Source organism: Erinaceus europaeus, unplaced genomic scaffold, assembly GCF_950295315.1.
Source record: "Erinaceus europaeus unplaced genomic scaffold, mEriEur2.1 scaffold_865, whole genome shotgun sequence".
In the NCBI taxonomy this organism is placed as follows: Eukaryota; Metazoa; Chordata; class Mammalia; order Eulipotyphla; family Erinaceidae; genus Erinaceus; species Erinaceus europaeus.
Genome location: NW_026648088.1, coordinates 17622 through 32107, shown reverse-complemented (window position 1 = coordinate 32107; position 14486 = coordinate 17622). Strand labels below are relative to the sequence as shown.

At 67.8% G+C, this 14486-nt stretch overlaps 1 protein-coding gene across 1 annotated transcript in view; it reads left to right on the top strand.

Moving 5' to 3' along the window:
• The window catches only part of PLXNA2 (plexin A2), a 40644-nt gene that overhangs the window by 20635 nt on the left and 5523 nt on the right, over positions 1-14486 (top strand). Inside the window, exons 12-26 of the mRNA XM_060184723.1 lie at positions 229-380; positions 932-1049; positions 1210-1346; positions 2426-2593; positions 2855-2948; positions 3018-3257; positions 3644-3787; positions 4098-4332; positions 5643-5785; positions 7770-8038; positions 9988-10054; positions 10170-10316; positions 10641-10800; positions 11717-11820; positions 14366-14465. Of these exons, the coding sequence (XP_060040706.1) occupies positions 229-380; positions 932-1049; positions 1210-1346; positions 2426-2593; positions 2855-2948; positions 3018-3257; positions 3644-3787; positions 4098-4332; positions 5643-5785; positions 7770-8038; positions 9988-10054; positions 10170-10316; positions 10641-10800; positions 11717-11820; positions 14366-14465 (2278 nt within the window). The remainder of the gene's footprint in view (positions 1-228; positions 381-931; positions 1050-1209; positions 1347-2425; positions 2594-2854; positions 2949-3017; positions 3258-3643; positions 3788-4097; positions 4333-5642; positions 5786-7769; positions 8039-9987; positions 10055-10169; positions 10317-10640; positions 10801-11716; positions 11821-14365; positions 14466-14486) is intronic.

The window sequence follows — 14486 nt, the reverse complement described above, 5'->3', positions numbered from 1 at the left end:
AGTGGCGTCTCAATGCCGGAAGAGGACCCTATACCCCAGCCCTGGCCCCGCTGAGCCCCTTACCTGAGGACAGACCGTCTGTGCCCAGGAAAGGGCCTGGATCAGGGCATGAGGGAGCCCTGAGGCTACACCCTCAGGGCTCCCTCATGGTGAGGGTCTCTGGGTGGCTCTGGGTAGGAAGTGGGCACAGGGGCTCAGCCAGCAGTGCAGCTGTGACCCTGTGCCCAGATCCTGACAGTGTCGGGGCCCCCGGAAGGAGGGACCCGAGTGACCATCCGTGGTGTGAACCTCGGTCTGGACTTCAGAGACATCGCCAGGCACGTGCGGGTGGCCGGAGTGCCCTGCTCACCCCTGATCCAGGACTACATAGTTGCTGAGCAGTGAGTGCCCTCCTTCCCCGGGCCGCAGACCGCTGGTGGAGTGCTGGTTCCCAGGCTCCGGGCCCAGTACACGTGTCCCCATCAGGCTGTGCCCTTAGGGGCGCCCACGCGGGAGGGGGCAGCTCTCTGCCCAGCTAGGCTGGGAGGACAGGCCTTGCTCTGCCCTGTGCTCTGGCCGTCCATCCTTCCCAGACAGATGGCTCCCACCTGCCCCAGGGCTGCCCTGCTGGAGGGCTCTGTAGTCAAGGCCGCCTTGGGGTTAAGCGCCCTCCTGGGACTTCTGGCACATGGCCAGGGGTCAGTGGGTCAGCAGAGACCCCTGGCCAGCCACACCCCCAGTGTGCTGCCCTGCTGTGCAGTGTTGGGCACGCCGCCCCTCCCTCACTGGGTGGTCGTCATCTCCCTGTGGTGTGGCCGTCTGTCCACTCCCCCTGTGGACACCGGGCTGTCCCTCTGACCCCGCAGCCCTGCTCCCCCATCCTGTTTCTCCTGGCCGCCCCAGGGTGGCCCCCAGGGGAGGGTGCCAGCCCCCACACAGCCTCTCCCTGCAGGATCGTCTGCGAGATGGGCCAGGCCCAGGAGGGGGCGTCCTCGGGGCCCGTGCACTTATGCGTGGGCGAGTGCCAGCCTCAGTTCACCGCCAGGTCCCAGCAGCACTACACTTTTGTGGTGAGCCGCCCCGGGTGCTGCGGTGCCCCCCAGGCCTACCCCCGGGCCCCTCTCCTCTCTGGGCCCCCCCAGGCCTACCCTCCCCCCACCTGCACCCCAAAGCAGGCCCTCCCACCCAGGGCCTCCTGGGCACTCAGGATGACCATCTCTGTGTCCCCAGGACCCCTCCGTGCTGTCCCTCAGCCCCATCCGGGGCCCTGAGTCAGGGGGCACCAAGGTCACCATCACTGGTCACCACTTGGGGGCCGGGAGCAGCGTGGCCGTGCACCTGGGCAACCAGACCTGCAAATTCTATGGGTGAGTGGCCCAGGGCGGCACAGAGAGCAGTGTCCAGTGTATATGCAGTGCCCAGGGAGCTGTGTCCAGTGTACATGCAGTGTCCAGTGAGCAGTGCCCAGTGAGCATGATGTCCAGATAGCACAGTGTCCAATGAGAGCAGTGTCTAATGTGAGTGTGGTATCCAGTGAGAGCAATGTCCAATGTGAGTGCCATGTCCAACAAAGTGTCCAGTGTGAGCAGTGTCCACTGTGAGCACAGTGCCCAGTGTGAGTGCAGTCTCCAGTATGAGCGCAGTGTCCACTGTGAGCACAGTGCCCAGTGTGAGCACAGTGTCCAGTGTGAGCGCAGTGTCCAGTGTGAGCGCAGTGTCCAGTGTGAGCACAGTGCCCAGTGTGAGTGCAGTGTCCAGTGTGAGCGCAGTCTCCAGTGTAAGCACAGTCTCCAGTGTGAGCGCAGTGTCCAGTGTGAGCGCAGTGTCCAGTGTGAGCACAGTGTCCAGTGTGAGCGCAGTGTCCAGTGTGAGCGCAGTGTCCAGTGTGAGCGCAGTGTCCAGTGTGAGCACAGTGCCCAGTGTGAGTGCAGTGTCCAGTGTGAGCGCAGTCTCCAGTGTAAGCACAGTCTCCAGTGTGAGCGCAGTGTCCAGTGTGAGCGCAGTGTCCAGTGTGAGCGCAGTGTCCAGTGTGAGCACAGTCTCCAGTGTGAGCGCAGTGTCCAGTGTGAGCGCAGTCTCCAGTGTAAGCACAGTCTCCAGTGTGAGCGCAGTGTCCAGTGTGAGCGCAGTGTCCAGTGTGAGCGCAGTGTCCAGTGTGAGCGCAGTCTCCAGTGTGAGCGCAGTGTCCAGTGTGAGCACAGTGTCCAGTGTGAGCGCAGTGTCCAGTGTGAGCGCAGTGTCCAGTGTGAGCACATTGTCCTGTGTGAGCGCAGTGTCCAGTGTGAGCGCAGTGTCCAGTGTGAGTGCAGTGTCCAGTGTGAGCGCAGTGTCCTGTGTGAGCACAGTGTCCTGTGTGAGTCTAATGTCCAGTGTGAGTGCAGTGTCCAGTGAGCACTGTCCGGGGAGCACCCCCTCGTGAGCCCGCCCTCACCGCCGCCTCTCCCAGGCGCTCCATGAACGAGATCGTGTGCGTGTCCGCCGCCTCGTCCGCCGGCCTGGGCGTGGTGCCTGTGTCCGTGAGTGTGGACCGTGCTCAGGTGGACAGTGACCTGCAGTTTGAGTACATTGACGACCCGCGGGTGCAGCACATTGAGCCCGAGTGGAGCATCGCCAGGTGGGGCTGGGGGGCTGGGGGGGCTTGTGGAACAGGGAGGGGCCCTGAGGGGCCCAGGGGTGCCAGAGAACTGGGGAGGGGGCGTGGGGAAATGGAGGAGGGCGGAGGGGGCCTGCGGAGCCCAGGGGGTAGTCTGGGGGATGGGGCAGGGCGGGGATGGGGTCTTAAGGAAGGCCCTGAGGGGTGGGGAGGGGAGCGTGTAGGGGCCGCGGGAGGGCCGGGGAAACGGCCGGCTGGCCCCCTGACCGCCCCCGTCCCCAGCGGCCACACCCCGCTGACGGTGACAGGCTTCAACCTGGACGTGATCCAGGAGCCGCGAGTGCGCGTCAAGTTCAACGGCAAGGAGTCCCTGAACGTGAGTGTGGGGTCCCCGGGGGCACCTGGCCCGGCCTGGCCGGGAGGCGACACGCTGTCCCCGCCGCAGGTCTGCTCCGTGGTCAACGCCACCACGCTCGCCTGCCTGGCGCCCTCGCTGACGGCCGAGTACCGGCCCGGCCTGGACGCCGTGGAGCGGCCTGACGAGTTCGGCTTCGTGTTCAACGGCGTGCGCTCGCTGCTGGTCTACAACGCCACCCGCTTCACCTACTACCCCAACCCCACCTTCGAGCTGCTCAGCCCCTCGGGCCTGCTCCACCAGAAGCCGGGCGCCCCCATCATCCTCAAGGTGGGCGGCTCCGGCCGGGGACCCCACAGCTCTGCCCGCTGCCCCTCTGCCTCGCCTCCAAAGGCCGTGGGGGCTGAGGGCTGAGAGGCTGCAGCTGAGGGGGTGAGAGCTGAGGGGGTGAGAGCTGAGAGGTGAGGGGCTGCAGCTGAGGGGGTGAGAGCTGAGGGGGTGAGAGCTGAGAGGTGAGGGGCTGCAGCTGAGGGGGTGAGGGCTGAGGGGGTGAGAGCTGAGAGGTGAGGGGCTGCAGCTGAGGGGGTGAGGGCTGAGGGGGTGAGAGCTGAGAGGTGAGGGGCTGCAGCTGAGGGGGTGAGGGCTGAGGGCTAAGCGGTGAGAGCTGAGGGCTTCACGTCCTGCCGAGGTTGCCTCTGAGGACACTGTGTCCGCAGGGCAGGAACTTGTGCCCTCCTGCCTCTGGGGGTGCCCGGCTCAACTACACTGTGCTCATCGGGGACACGCCCTGCGCCATCACTGTGTCCGAGACACAGCTGCTCTGTGAGCCCCCACCACTGACTGGGCAGCACAGGGTCACGGTGAGTCCCCCGGGTCACGGTGAGCCCCCACTGGGTCACGGTGACCCCCCCACTGACCAGGCAGCACAGGGTCACGGTGAGTCATGGTGAGCCCCCCGGGTCACGGTGAGCCCCGCGGGTCATGCTGAGCCCCCCGGCTCATGCTGAGCCCCCACTGGGTCACGGTGACCCCCCCCCCACTGACCAGGCAGCACAGGGTCATGGTGAGCCCCCCCGGTAATGGTGAGCCGCCCGGGTCATGGTGAGTGAGGACCCACTAGGGGGAATGAGGACCCCCACCTGGCCCCCTCACCCGCGGCCCCCTCTGCAGGTACACGTGGGTGGCGTGGTCTTCTCGCCCGGTTCAGTGAGCGTGGCAGCCGACAGCCTGCTGACCCTGCCCGCCGTGGTCAGCATTGCGGCTGGGGGCAGCCTGCTGCTGCTGGTGGTGGTCACGGTGCTGGTGGCCTACAGGCGCAAGTCCCGCGAGAATGACCTCACGCTCAAGAGGCTGCAGATGCAGATGGACAGCCTGGAGTCCCGTGTGGCGCTGGAGTGCAAGGAGGGTGAGGCTCCCACCACTCTGCAGGGACACTGTGCAGGGACACCACTGCCACACAGGGGACACTGTGCAGGGACCCCACTGCCACACAGGGACACTGTGCAGGGACCCCACTGCCACGCAGGGACACTGTGCAGGGACCCCACTGCCACGCAGGGACACTGTGCAGGGACCCCACTGCCACGCAGGGACACTGTGCAGGGACCCCACTGCCACGCAGGGACACTGTGCAGGGACCCCACTGCCACGCAGGGACACTGTGCAGGGACCCCACTGCCACACAGGGGACACTGTGCCAGGGACCCCACTGCCACACAGGGGACACTGTGCAGGGACCCCACTGCCACACAGGGGACACAATGCAGGGACTCCACTGCCACACAGGGGACACAGTGCAGGGACCCCACTGCCACACAGGGGACACAGTGCAGGGACCCCACTGCCACACAGGGACACTGTGCAGGGACCCCACTGCCACACAGGGAGACTGTGCAGGGACCCCACTGCCACACAGGGAGACTGTGCAGGGACCCCACTGCCACACAGCCTGTCCCCCAGGCTGCGGCCTGGCTCCCTGGGCCATGCCTACTCCAGAACCACAGCTGTCTGCTTTTGCTGCACCATCAGGAGGGGAGGCCTGTGCTGAAGGGGGCTGGGCCTAGGGGGGTCCTTAGTCAGGCCTCTGGGACACCAGCATCCGGCTGAATCTCAGGGACGTGTGTACGTGCGTGTGGACACGTGTGTGTGCTCACTGGTGGCTGCCCTCAGCATGCACCTTCATCTCGGCCGGAGAGCACACTCATGCTGTGGTGCAGCTGACGCCGTCCTTCCTAGGACCCTCTCTCCCCATCAAGCACTGTGCCCCCAGCCCCCAGCCCCTTCCTGTCCGGTGTCAGCCTGTCCCTCTGTAACGGCAGCTCATGGGCTGAGGTCACCCCACACGGACACCGGGGCAGGCCCTCCGGTTTCAGGCTGGGCGTGGCCCTCGGGTGCATGGCTGCTCCCCCCCCCCCCCCCCGCGTCGGTGTGCGACTGGGCCCGTGCTGGCGTGTGGGACACAGTGTGGACGTTCCCACCGCACCGTCCCCCCACCCCGCACGGGTCTGTGCCCGAGGCTGTGCGTCTCGTTCTTCCTTGTAGGGATTTTACCTGAGAGGGAGCGGAGGAACCACTCAGCCAGGCCTGTGCTGGGGCCTGTGCTGTGATCTTCACTGAAGCGGTGTGCTCACATGCCACATCACACCTGTGGACACCTGTGGAGCCCCTGACCCTTGACCCCGCCACCCCTGACCTCTGTGTCCCTCCCGTCCACAGCGTTTGCAGAGCTGCAGACGGACATCAACGAGCTGACCAGCGACCTGGACCGCTCAGGCATCCCCTACCTGGACTACCGCACCTACGCCATGCGGGTGCTCTTCCCAGGCATCGAGGACCACCCCGTGCTGCGGGAGCTGGAGGTGAGGCGGGGTGGGCGCCCGTGCTGCGGCCTGTGGTCAGTGTGATGGGCCTAGGTCGTGCTGTGTGGCGCAGGTGCCCCCAGGGGCAGGGAAAGGGGCAGGTGCGTGCCCCGGGTGACGCGGGGTGAGGCTGGGTGCTGCCCCCAGGTGCCAGGGCAGGAGTGCGCCCCGGGTGACGCGGGGTGAGGCTGGGTGCTGCCCCCAGGTGCCAGGGCAGGAGTGTGCCCCAGGTGACGTGGCGTGAGGCTGGGTGCTGCCCCCAGGTGCCAGGGCAGGAGTGCGCCCCGGGTGACGCGGGGTGAGGCTGGGTGCTGCCCCCAGGTGCCAGGGCAGGAGTGAGCCCCGGGTGACGCGGGGTGAGGCTGGGTGCTGCCCCCAGGTGCCAGGGCAGGAGTGCGCCCCGGGTGACGCGGGGTGAGGCTGGGTGCTGCCCCCAGGTGCCAGGGCAGGAGTGCGCCCCGGGTGACGCGGGGTGAGGCTGGGTGCTGCCCCCAGGTGCCAGGGCAGGAGTGCGCCCCGGGTGACGCGGGGTGAGGCTGGGTGCTGCCCCCAGGTGCCAGGGCAGGAGTGCGCCCCGGGTGACGCGGGGTGAGGCTGGGTGCTGCCCCCAGGTGCCAGGGCAGGAGTGCGCCCCGGGTGACGTGGCGTGAGGCTGGGTGCTGCCCCCAGGTGCCAGGGCAGGTGCGCGCCCCGGGTGACGCGGGGTGAGGCTGGGTGCTGCCCCCAGGTGCCAGGGCAGGTGCGCGCCCCGGGTGACGCGGGGTGAGGCTGGGTGCTGCCCCCAGGTGCCAGGGCAGGAGTGCGCCCCGGGTGACGCGGGGTGAGGCTGGGTGCTGCCCCCAGGTGCCAGGGCAGGTGCGCGCCCCGGGTGACGCGGGGTGAGGCTGGGTGCTGCCCCCAGGTGCCAGGGCAGGAGTGCGCCCCGGGTGACGCGGGGTGAGGCTGGGTGCTGCCCCCAGGTGCCAGGGCAGGAGTGCGCCCCGGGTGACGCGGGGTGAGGCTGGGTGCTGCCCCCAGGTGCCAGGGCAGGAGTGTGCCCCAGGTGACGTGGCGTGAGGCTGGGTGCTGCCCCCAGGTGCCAGGGCAGGAGTGCGCCCCGGGTGACGCGGGGTGAGGCTGGGTGCTGCCCCCAGGTGCCAGGGCAGGAGTGAGCCCCGGGTGACGCGGGGTGAAGCTGGGTGCTGCCCCCAGGTGCCAGGGCAGGAGTGCGCCCCGGGTGACGCGGGGTGAGGCTGGGTGCTGCCCCCAGGTGCCAGGGCAGGAGTGAGCCCCGGGTGACGCGGGGTGAGGCTGGGTGCTGCCCCCAGGTGCCAGGGCAGGAGTGTGCCCCAGGTGACGTGGCGTGAGGCTGGGTGCTGCCCCCAGGTGCCAGGGCAGGAGTGCGCCCCGGGTGACGCGGGGTGAGGCTGGGTGCTGCCCCCAGGTGCCAGGGCAGGAGTGAGCCCCGGGTGACGCGGGGTGAGGCTGGGTGCTGCCCCCAGGTGCCAGGGCAGGAGTGTGCCCCGGGTGACGCGGGGTGAGGCTGGGTGCTGCCCCCAGGTGCCAGGGCAGGAGTGTGCCCCAGGTGACGTGGCGTGAGGCTGGGTGCTGCCCCCAGGTGCCAGGGCAGGAGTGCGCCCCGGGTGACGCGGGGTGAGGCTGGGTGCTGCCCCCAGGTGCCAGGGCAGGAGTGAGCCCCGGGTGACGCGGGGTGAGGCTGGGTGCTGCCCCCAGGTGCCAGGGCAGGTGCGCGCCCCGGGTGACGCGGGGTGAGGCTGGGTGCTGCCCCCAGGTGCCAGGGCAGGAGTGCGCCCTGGGTGACGCGGGGTGAGGCTGGGTGCTGCCCCCAGGTGCCAGGGCAGGAGTGCGCCCCGGGTGACGCGGGGTGAGGCTGGGTGCTGCCCCCAGGTGCCAGGGCAGGAGTGCGCCCCGGGTGACGCGGGGTGAGGCTGGGTGCCGGCCGGGGTCGGGGCCGGGCGGCGCGGGCTGACCCTCCGGCCCGCAGGTGCAGGGCCACGCGCAGCAGCAGGTGGAGAAGGCGCTGCGGCTGTTCGCGCAGCTGCTGCACAGTAAGGTGTTCCTGCTCACCTTCGTGCGCACCCTCGAGGCCCAGCGCGGCTTCTCCATGCGCGACCGAGGCAACGTGGCCTCGCTCATCATGACGGCGCTGCAGGCCCGCCTCGAGTTCGCCACCGACGTGCTCAAGCAGCTGCTGGCCGACCTCATCGCGAAGAACCTGGAGAACAAGAACCACCCCAAGCTGCTGCTGCGCAGGTGGGGCGCGGGGCGGGGCCTGCGGGAGGGCGGGGCCGAGGGCGGGAGCCCCCGCGGGGGGGGCGTGGTGTGCAGGAGGGGCGGGGCCTAGATGGTGAGGCCTGCGAAAGGGGCGTGGTGTGCAGGAGGGGCGGGGCCTAGATGGTGAGGCCTGCGAAAGGGGCGTGGTGTGCAGGAGGGGCGGGGCCTAGATGGTGAGGCCTGCGAAAGGGGCGTGGTGTGCAGGAGGGGCGGGGCAAGGCCTGGGCCTGGGAGGGGATAAGGCTGGTGGAAGGACGCAGGAGGGGGGGTAGAGGAGTGGGGCCTGGGGCAGCTCTGGTGGGGGTTGGAGAGGTCCATGGGCAGACAGCCCCCCAGCCTCATGGGCAGACAGCCCCCCAGCCCCCAGCCTCATGGGCAGACAGCCCCCCAGCCCCCAGCCTCATGGGCAGACAGCCCCCCAGCCCCCAGCCTCATGGGCAGACAGCCCCACAGCCCCCTCAGTGCAGGTGTGAGGTCACTGCGCCCTCTGGGTGTGAGGTCACTGCGCCCTCTGGGTGTGAGGTCACTGCGCCCTCTGGGTGTGAGGTCACTGCGCCCTCTGGGTGTGAGGTCACTGCGCCCTCTGGGTGTGAGGTCACTGCGCCCTCTGGGTGTGTGGTCACTGCGCCCTCTGGGTGTGAGGTCACTGCACCCTCTGGGTGTGTGGTCACTGCGCCCTCTGGGTGTGTGGTCACTGCGCCCTCTGGGTGTGTGGTCACTGCGCCCTCTGGGTGTGAGGTCACTGCGCCCTCTGGGTGTGTGGTCACTGCGCCCTCTGGGTGTGAGGTCACTGCGCCCTCTGGGTGTGTGGTCACTGCGCCCTCTGGGTGTGTGGTCACTGCGCCCTCTGGGTGTGAGGTCACTGCGCCCTCTGGGTGTGTGGTCACTGCGCCCTCTGGGTGTGAGGTCACTGCGCCCTCTGGGTGTGTGGTCACTGCGCCCTCTGGGTGTGAGGTCACTGCGCCCTCTGGGTGTGAGGTCACTGCGCCCTCTGGGTGTGAGGTCACTGCGCCCTCTGGGTGTGTGGTCACTGCGCCCTCTGGGTGTGTGGTCACTGCGCCCTCTGGGTGAGGTCACTGCGCCCTCTGGGTGTGAGGTCACTGCGCCCTCTGGGTGTGAGGTCACTGCGCCCTCTGGGTGTGTGGTCACTGCGCCCTCTGGGTGTGTGGTCACTGCGCCCTCTGGGTGTGAGGTCACTGCGCCCTCTGGGTGTGTGGTCACTGCGCCCTCTGGGTGTGTGGTCACTGCGCCCTCTGGGTGTGTGGTCACTGCGCCCTCTGGGTGTGTGGTCACTGCGCCCTCTGGGTGTGTGGTCACTGCGCCCTCTGGGTGTGTGGTCACTGCGCCCTCTGGGTGTGTGGTCACTGCGCCCTCTGGGTGTGAGGTCACTGCGCCCTCTGGGTGTGAGGTCACTGCGCCCTCTGGGTGTGAGGTCACTGCGCCCTCTGGGTGTGAGGTCACTGCGCCCTCTGGGTGTGAGGTCACTGCGCCCTCTGGGTGTGTGGTCACTGCGCCCTCTGGGTGTGAGGTCACTGAGCCCTCTGGGTGTGAGGTCACTGCGCCCTCTGGGTGTGAGGTCACTGCGCCCTCTGGGTGTGTGGTCACTGCGCCCTCTGGGTGTGTGGTCACTGCGCCCTCTGGGTGTGTGGTCACTGCGCCCTCTGGGTGTGAGGTCACTGCGCCCTCTGGGTGTGTGGTCACTGCGCCCTCTGGGTGTGTGGTCACTGCGCCCTCTGGGTGTGTGGTCACTGCGCCCTCTGGGTGTGAGGTCACTGCGCCCTCTGGGTGTGTGGTCACTGCGCCCTCTGGGTGTGAGGTCACTGCGCCCTCTGGGTGTGTGGTCACTGCGCCCTCTGGGTGTGTGGTCACTGCGCCCTCTGGGTGTGAGGTCACTGCGCCCTCTGGCTGCCCGACACCCTCGCCCCCAGGACGGAGTCTGTGGCTGAGAAGATGCTCACCAATTGGTTTGCCTTTCTGCTGCACAAGTTCCTGAAGGTGAGGGCGCGGGCGGGCGAGGAAGGGCGGGCGCGGGCGGGCGGGGCGGGGCGCGGGCGGGCGGGCGGGCGGGCGCGGGCACGGGGCGCCCCACTCAGACCCGACCCGGCCGCAGGAGTGCGCGGGGGAGCCTCTCTTCATGCTGTTCTGCGCCATCAAGCAGCAGGTGGAGAAGGGGCCCATCGACGCCGTGACCGGGGAGGCGCGCTACTCACTGAGCGAGGACAAGCTCATCCGCCAGCAGATCGACTACAAGACGCTGGTGGGGGGGGGTCGGAGCTGGGGGGTGGGGGCCACGGAGCGGGGGCTGGGTGCTGTGAGGGCCGGGGGCTGTGAGGGCCGGGGGCCAGGTGCTGTGAGGGCCGGGGGCTGGGTGCTGTAAGGGGCTGGGTGCTGTGAGGGCCGGGGGCTGTGAGGGCCGGGGGCCAGGTGCTGTGAGGGCCGGGGGCTGGGTGCTGTGAGGGCCGGGGGCTGGGTGCTGTGAGGGCCGGGGGCTGGGTGCTGTGAGGGCCGGGGGCAGGGTGAGTGGCAGTGCCAGCAGAGAGGAGGCACCAACCACTCAGTGCCCTGGCCCTGCCGCCCGCAGACCCTGAACTGCGTGAACCCCGACAACGAGAACAGCCCCGAGATTCCCATGAAGGCGCTCAACTGCGACACCATCACGCAGGCCAAGGAGAAGATCCTGGACGCTGTCTACAAGAATGCGCCTTACTCACAGCGGCCGCGGGCAGTGGACATGGACCTGGGTCTGTGCTGAGGGGCCCAGGGCAGGAGCCGTGGGCACAGGGAAGGAGCCGTGGCACAGGGCAGGAGCCGTGGGCACAGGGCAGGAGCCGTGGCACAGGGCAGGAGCCGTGGCACAGGGCAGGGAGCCATGGGCACAGGGCAGGAGCCGTGGGCACAGGGAAGGAGCCGTGGCACAGGGCAGGAGCAGTGGGCACAGGGCAGGGAGCCGTGGCACAGGGCAGGAGCCGTGGGCACAGGGAAGGAGCCGTGGGCACAGGGCAGGAACCGTGGGCACAGGGCAGGAGCCGTGGGCACAGGGCAGGAACCGTGGGCACAGGGCAGGAGCCGTGGGCACAGGGCAGGAGCCGTGGGCACAGGGCAGGAACCGTGGGCACAGGGCAGGAGCCGTGGGCACAGGGCAGGAGCCGTGGGCACAGGGAAGGAGCCGTGGGCACAGGGAAGGAGCCGTGGGCACAGGGCAGGAGCCGTGGGCACAGGGAAGGAGCCGTGGGCACAGGGCAGGAGCCGTGGGCACAGGGCAGGAGCCGTGGGCACAGGGCAGGAGCCGTGGGCACAGGGCAGGAGCCGTGGCACAGGGCAGGAGCCGTGGGCACAGGGCAGGGAGCCGTGGGCACAGGGAAGGAGCCGTGGGCACAGGGCAGGGAGCCGTGGGCACAGGGCAGGGAGCAGTGGGCACAGGGCAGGAGCAGTGGCACAGGGCAGGAGCCGTGGGCACAGGGCAGGGAGCAGTGGGCACAGGGCAGGGAGCCGTGGGCACAGGACAGGAGCAGTGGCACAGGGCAGGAGCCGTGGGCACAGGGCAGGAGCCGTGGGCACAGGGCAGGAGCAGTGGCACAGGGCAGGAGCCGTGGGCACAGGGCACAGAGCAGGCCTTGCAGAAGGTCTGCCCCCCTCACTAGCCTCCTGCCCACCCAGAGTGGCGCCAGGGCCGCCTGGCACGTGTGGTGCTGCAGGATGAAGACATCACCACCAAGATCGAGGGCGACTGGAAGAGGCTGAACACGCTGGGGCATTACCAGGTCCGAGCAGCCAGCTCTAGACTGTCCCCCTCCCTGCCTGGGGACCTGGGGCGCTGTGCCCAGCTGCCCTGTGCGCCCGCTCCCCATGCCGGAAAGTTCTCTGAGGGGACGCAGGGCCTGTGTGACCCAGGACTGAGGCTCCCGGTCTGGGCTGCACAGGGTCACAGCTCCAGCCCCCCAGCCCCCAGCCCTGGGCACAGCAACACTCCTGGAGTCCCTAGGGCGAGCTAATATAGGCAGAAGGGGTGGGGCTAGGGTTCCATATGCAGATGAGCTTCAGCCAGCACAGTGCTCATTGGCGGGATCTCCCAATGATGCCCAATTCCTGGTGGTCTGGGAGTTATGGGCGTGACTCCATCCGCCCATTGGCTGGACCTGAGTGGGTTGGAAGCCCTATCACCTGGCCAATGTGATCCCTTCACGAGGGGCGGGACCAAGAATTGAGGGGGGCTGCCCTGGGGCTCACCTGGGAGCATGGTCCAGGGGTGCAGGGCTTGGGGGGCTCACCCAGGGGACATGTTCCAGGGGTGCAGGACTGTCCTGGGGTTCACCGGGGGAATGGTCCTGGGGTGCAGGGCTTGGGGGGCTGCCCTGGGGCTCACCCTGGGGTCATGGTCCAGGGGTGCAGGGCTTAGGGGCTGTCCTGGGGCTCACCCTGGGGTCATGGTCCAGGGGTGCAGGGCTGTCCTGGGGTTCACCAGGGGCATGGTCCTGGGGTGCAGGACTGTCCTGGGGTTCACTGGGGGCATGGTCCAGGGGTGCAGGACTGTCCTGGGGTTCACCGGGGGCATGGTCCTGGGGTGCAGGACTGTCCTGGGGCTCACCGGGGGCATGGTCCTGGGGTGCAGGACTGTCCTGGGGTTCACTGGGGGCATGGTCCTGGGGTGCAGAGCTGGCAGGAGGTTGACTCAGGGCTTCAGTAGGACGCTGTGCAGAGGTTCACCCTGGGGTCTGTCTGGGACTTGTGCCTTAGTGTTGGTTCACCAGGATAGAGACCTCTGGCCTTGCACCCTGTGCTACCATTGGGCATGCCCTCCCCACCTGGCAGGCCCCCAGTCTTTACTTAGAGAATGGCTCAGAGAGTCAGTCTGTGCTGTGCACTCCTGGGCATGCCCTCCTCACCAGGCAGGCCCCCAGTCTTTACTTAGAGAATGGCTCAGAGAATCAGTCTGTGCACTCCTGGGCTACCCACCCAACTCTCACTCCTGGGGTCACCACACCTGGGGTCACCCACCTTGCCCACATCCCAGCCCATCCTCTGAGCCATGGGGTGAACCACTGCACACCTCTCTCAGGGGATGCAGCCCCTCTGTGCTCATAGCAGCCAGACTCCTGTCTCCGGGCTCTGGGCACTGGGGGGCTCTCGGACCTTGTGTCGGAGTCCTCCCAGTCCCCAAAAAGCCAGACCTGGCCGTCACCCCAGGACTGAGGCCACAGGCCGGCCCCTGGATGTCCTGCAGCCTAAGTGGCCGTGCCGGGGGCCGACTGCCCAGCTCCCCAAAGGCCGCAGTCCACAGCCTGGTGTCCAGGGCTGAACGGAGCCCAGGGTCAGCAGGCAGGTCACCCTGCAGATTCCCCGTGACACCCCATAAGTGGGGCTCAGCCTCTCTCTCCTGGGGTGTCAGACAGCCCTCGGGTGCTCAGCCACCAAAGGTCCCATCAAGGGCATGCTGCTGTGACCTTGCCACACCAGAGGGTCACCGGGTCACCTGGCCCTTGTCCACTGTCCCCTGGAGTCAGAGTCCCCTGGATCTTCAACACTGAGATATTCAAACCCAGCTCCTGGATTCACAGGGAGGTGCCATCAAACAGCCTCAAGCCCAAGAACCTCTTTAGAGCTCAGTTACGCTTTCACGGCCCAGTGCTGAGTTCTTTTTTTTTTTTCTTCACTAGGAAGGAGAGAGAGACTGACAATTTAAAACCCAGAAAGATGGTTCTCTGCCCGCTGCACCTATAAATCAAACATATAAAGTTCATAAAAGTTGTTAAAATAAAAAATGGCTTAATAGGAATGTTTTATGGCCCATAACATTATTATAGCTGTTTTATTCCCTCCGAGTTGGGGTTTAATCGGATCACCGCGTGCCAGTGCCTTGATTGTGGGGCTCATCCTAAATCAGAGAGACCCCAGCATGTGAGCAGCTTGCCCCCAGGGCTGGCACAGCGCCCGGTGCAGACACCCCGCAGTGCTGTCCCTGCCGGAGCCCAGGGCACAGGCTCCAGACAGCGGCAGAGCCAATCCCGCCGCGGGCTCTGCTGGCCCCACCGGCTGGCGCTGTGGCCGGGACACCGCCACCCCCTCATGTCCGGGGTCCCCTCCTGGCACAGAGTTGAGTGCGGGTGCCCCCAGGTGGGAGGGGGCCATGTCTTTGTGTCAGCTTCGCCCCTGTAAGAGCAAAGAGTGAGCTCGGTGAAAACGGGTCATGTTGCTGGACCTGGCCGATGTAGCTCGGCCCCCGTGTGCCCGCCCACCCGCGTCAGACACGGACAGCACGGGGCCTGCTGCCAGAAACGGTCACCCACAGCACTGCCCCCACCCTCTCAGGTGTCAGACCGCTCAGTGGTAGCCCTGGTGCCCAAGCAGACCTCCTCCTACAACATCCCCGCGTCGGCCAGCATCTCCCGGACGTCCATCAGCAGATACGGTGAGGAGGGAGAGGGGCGCA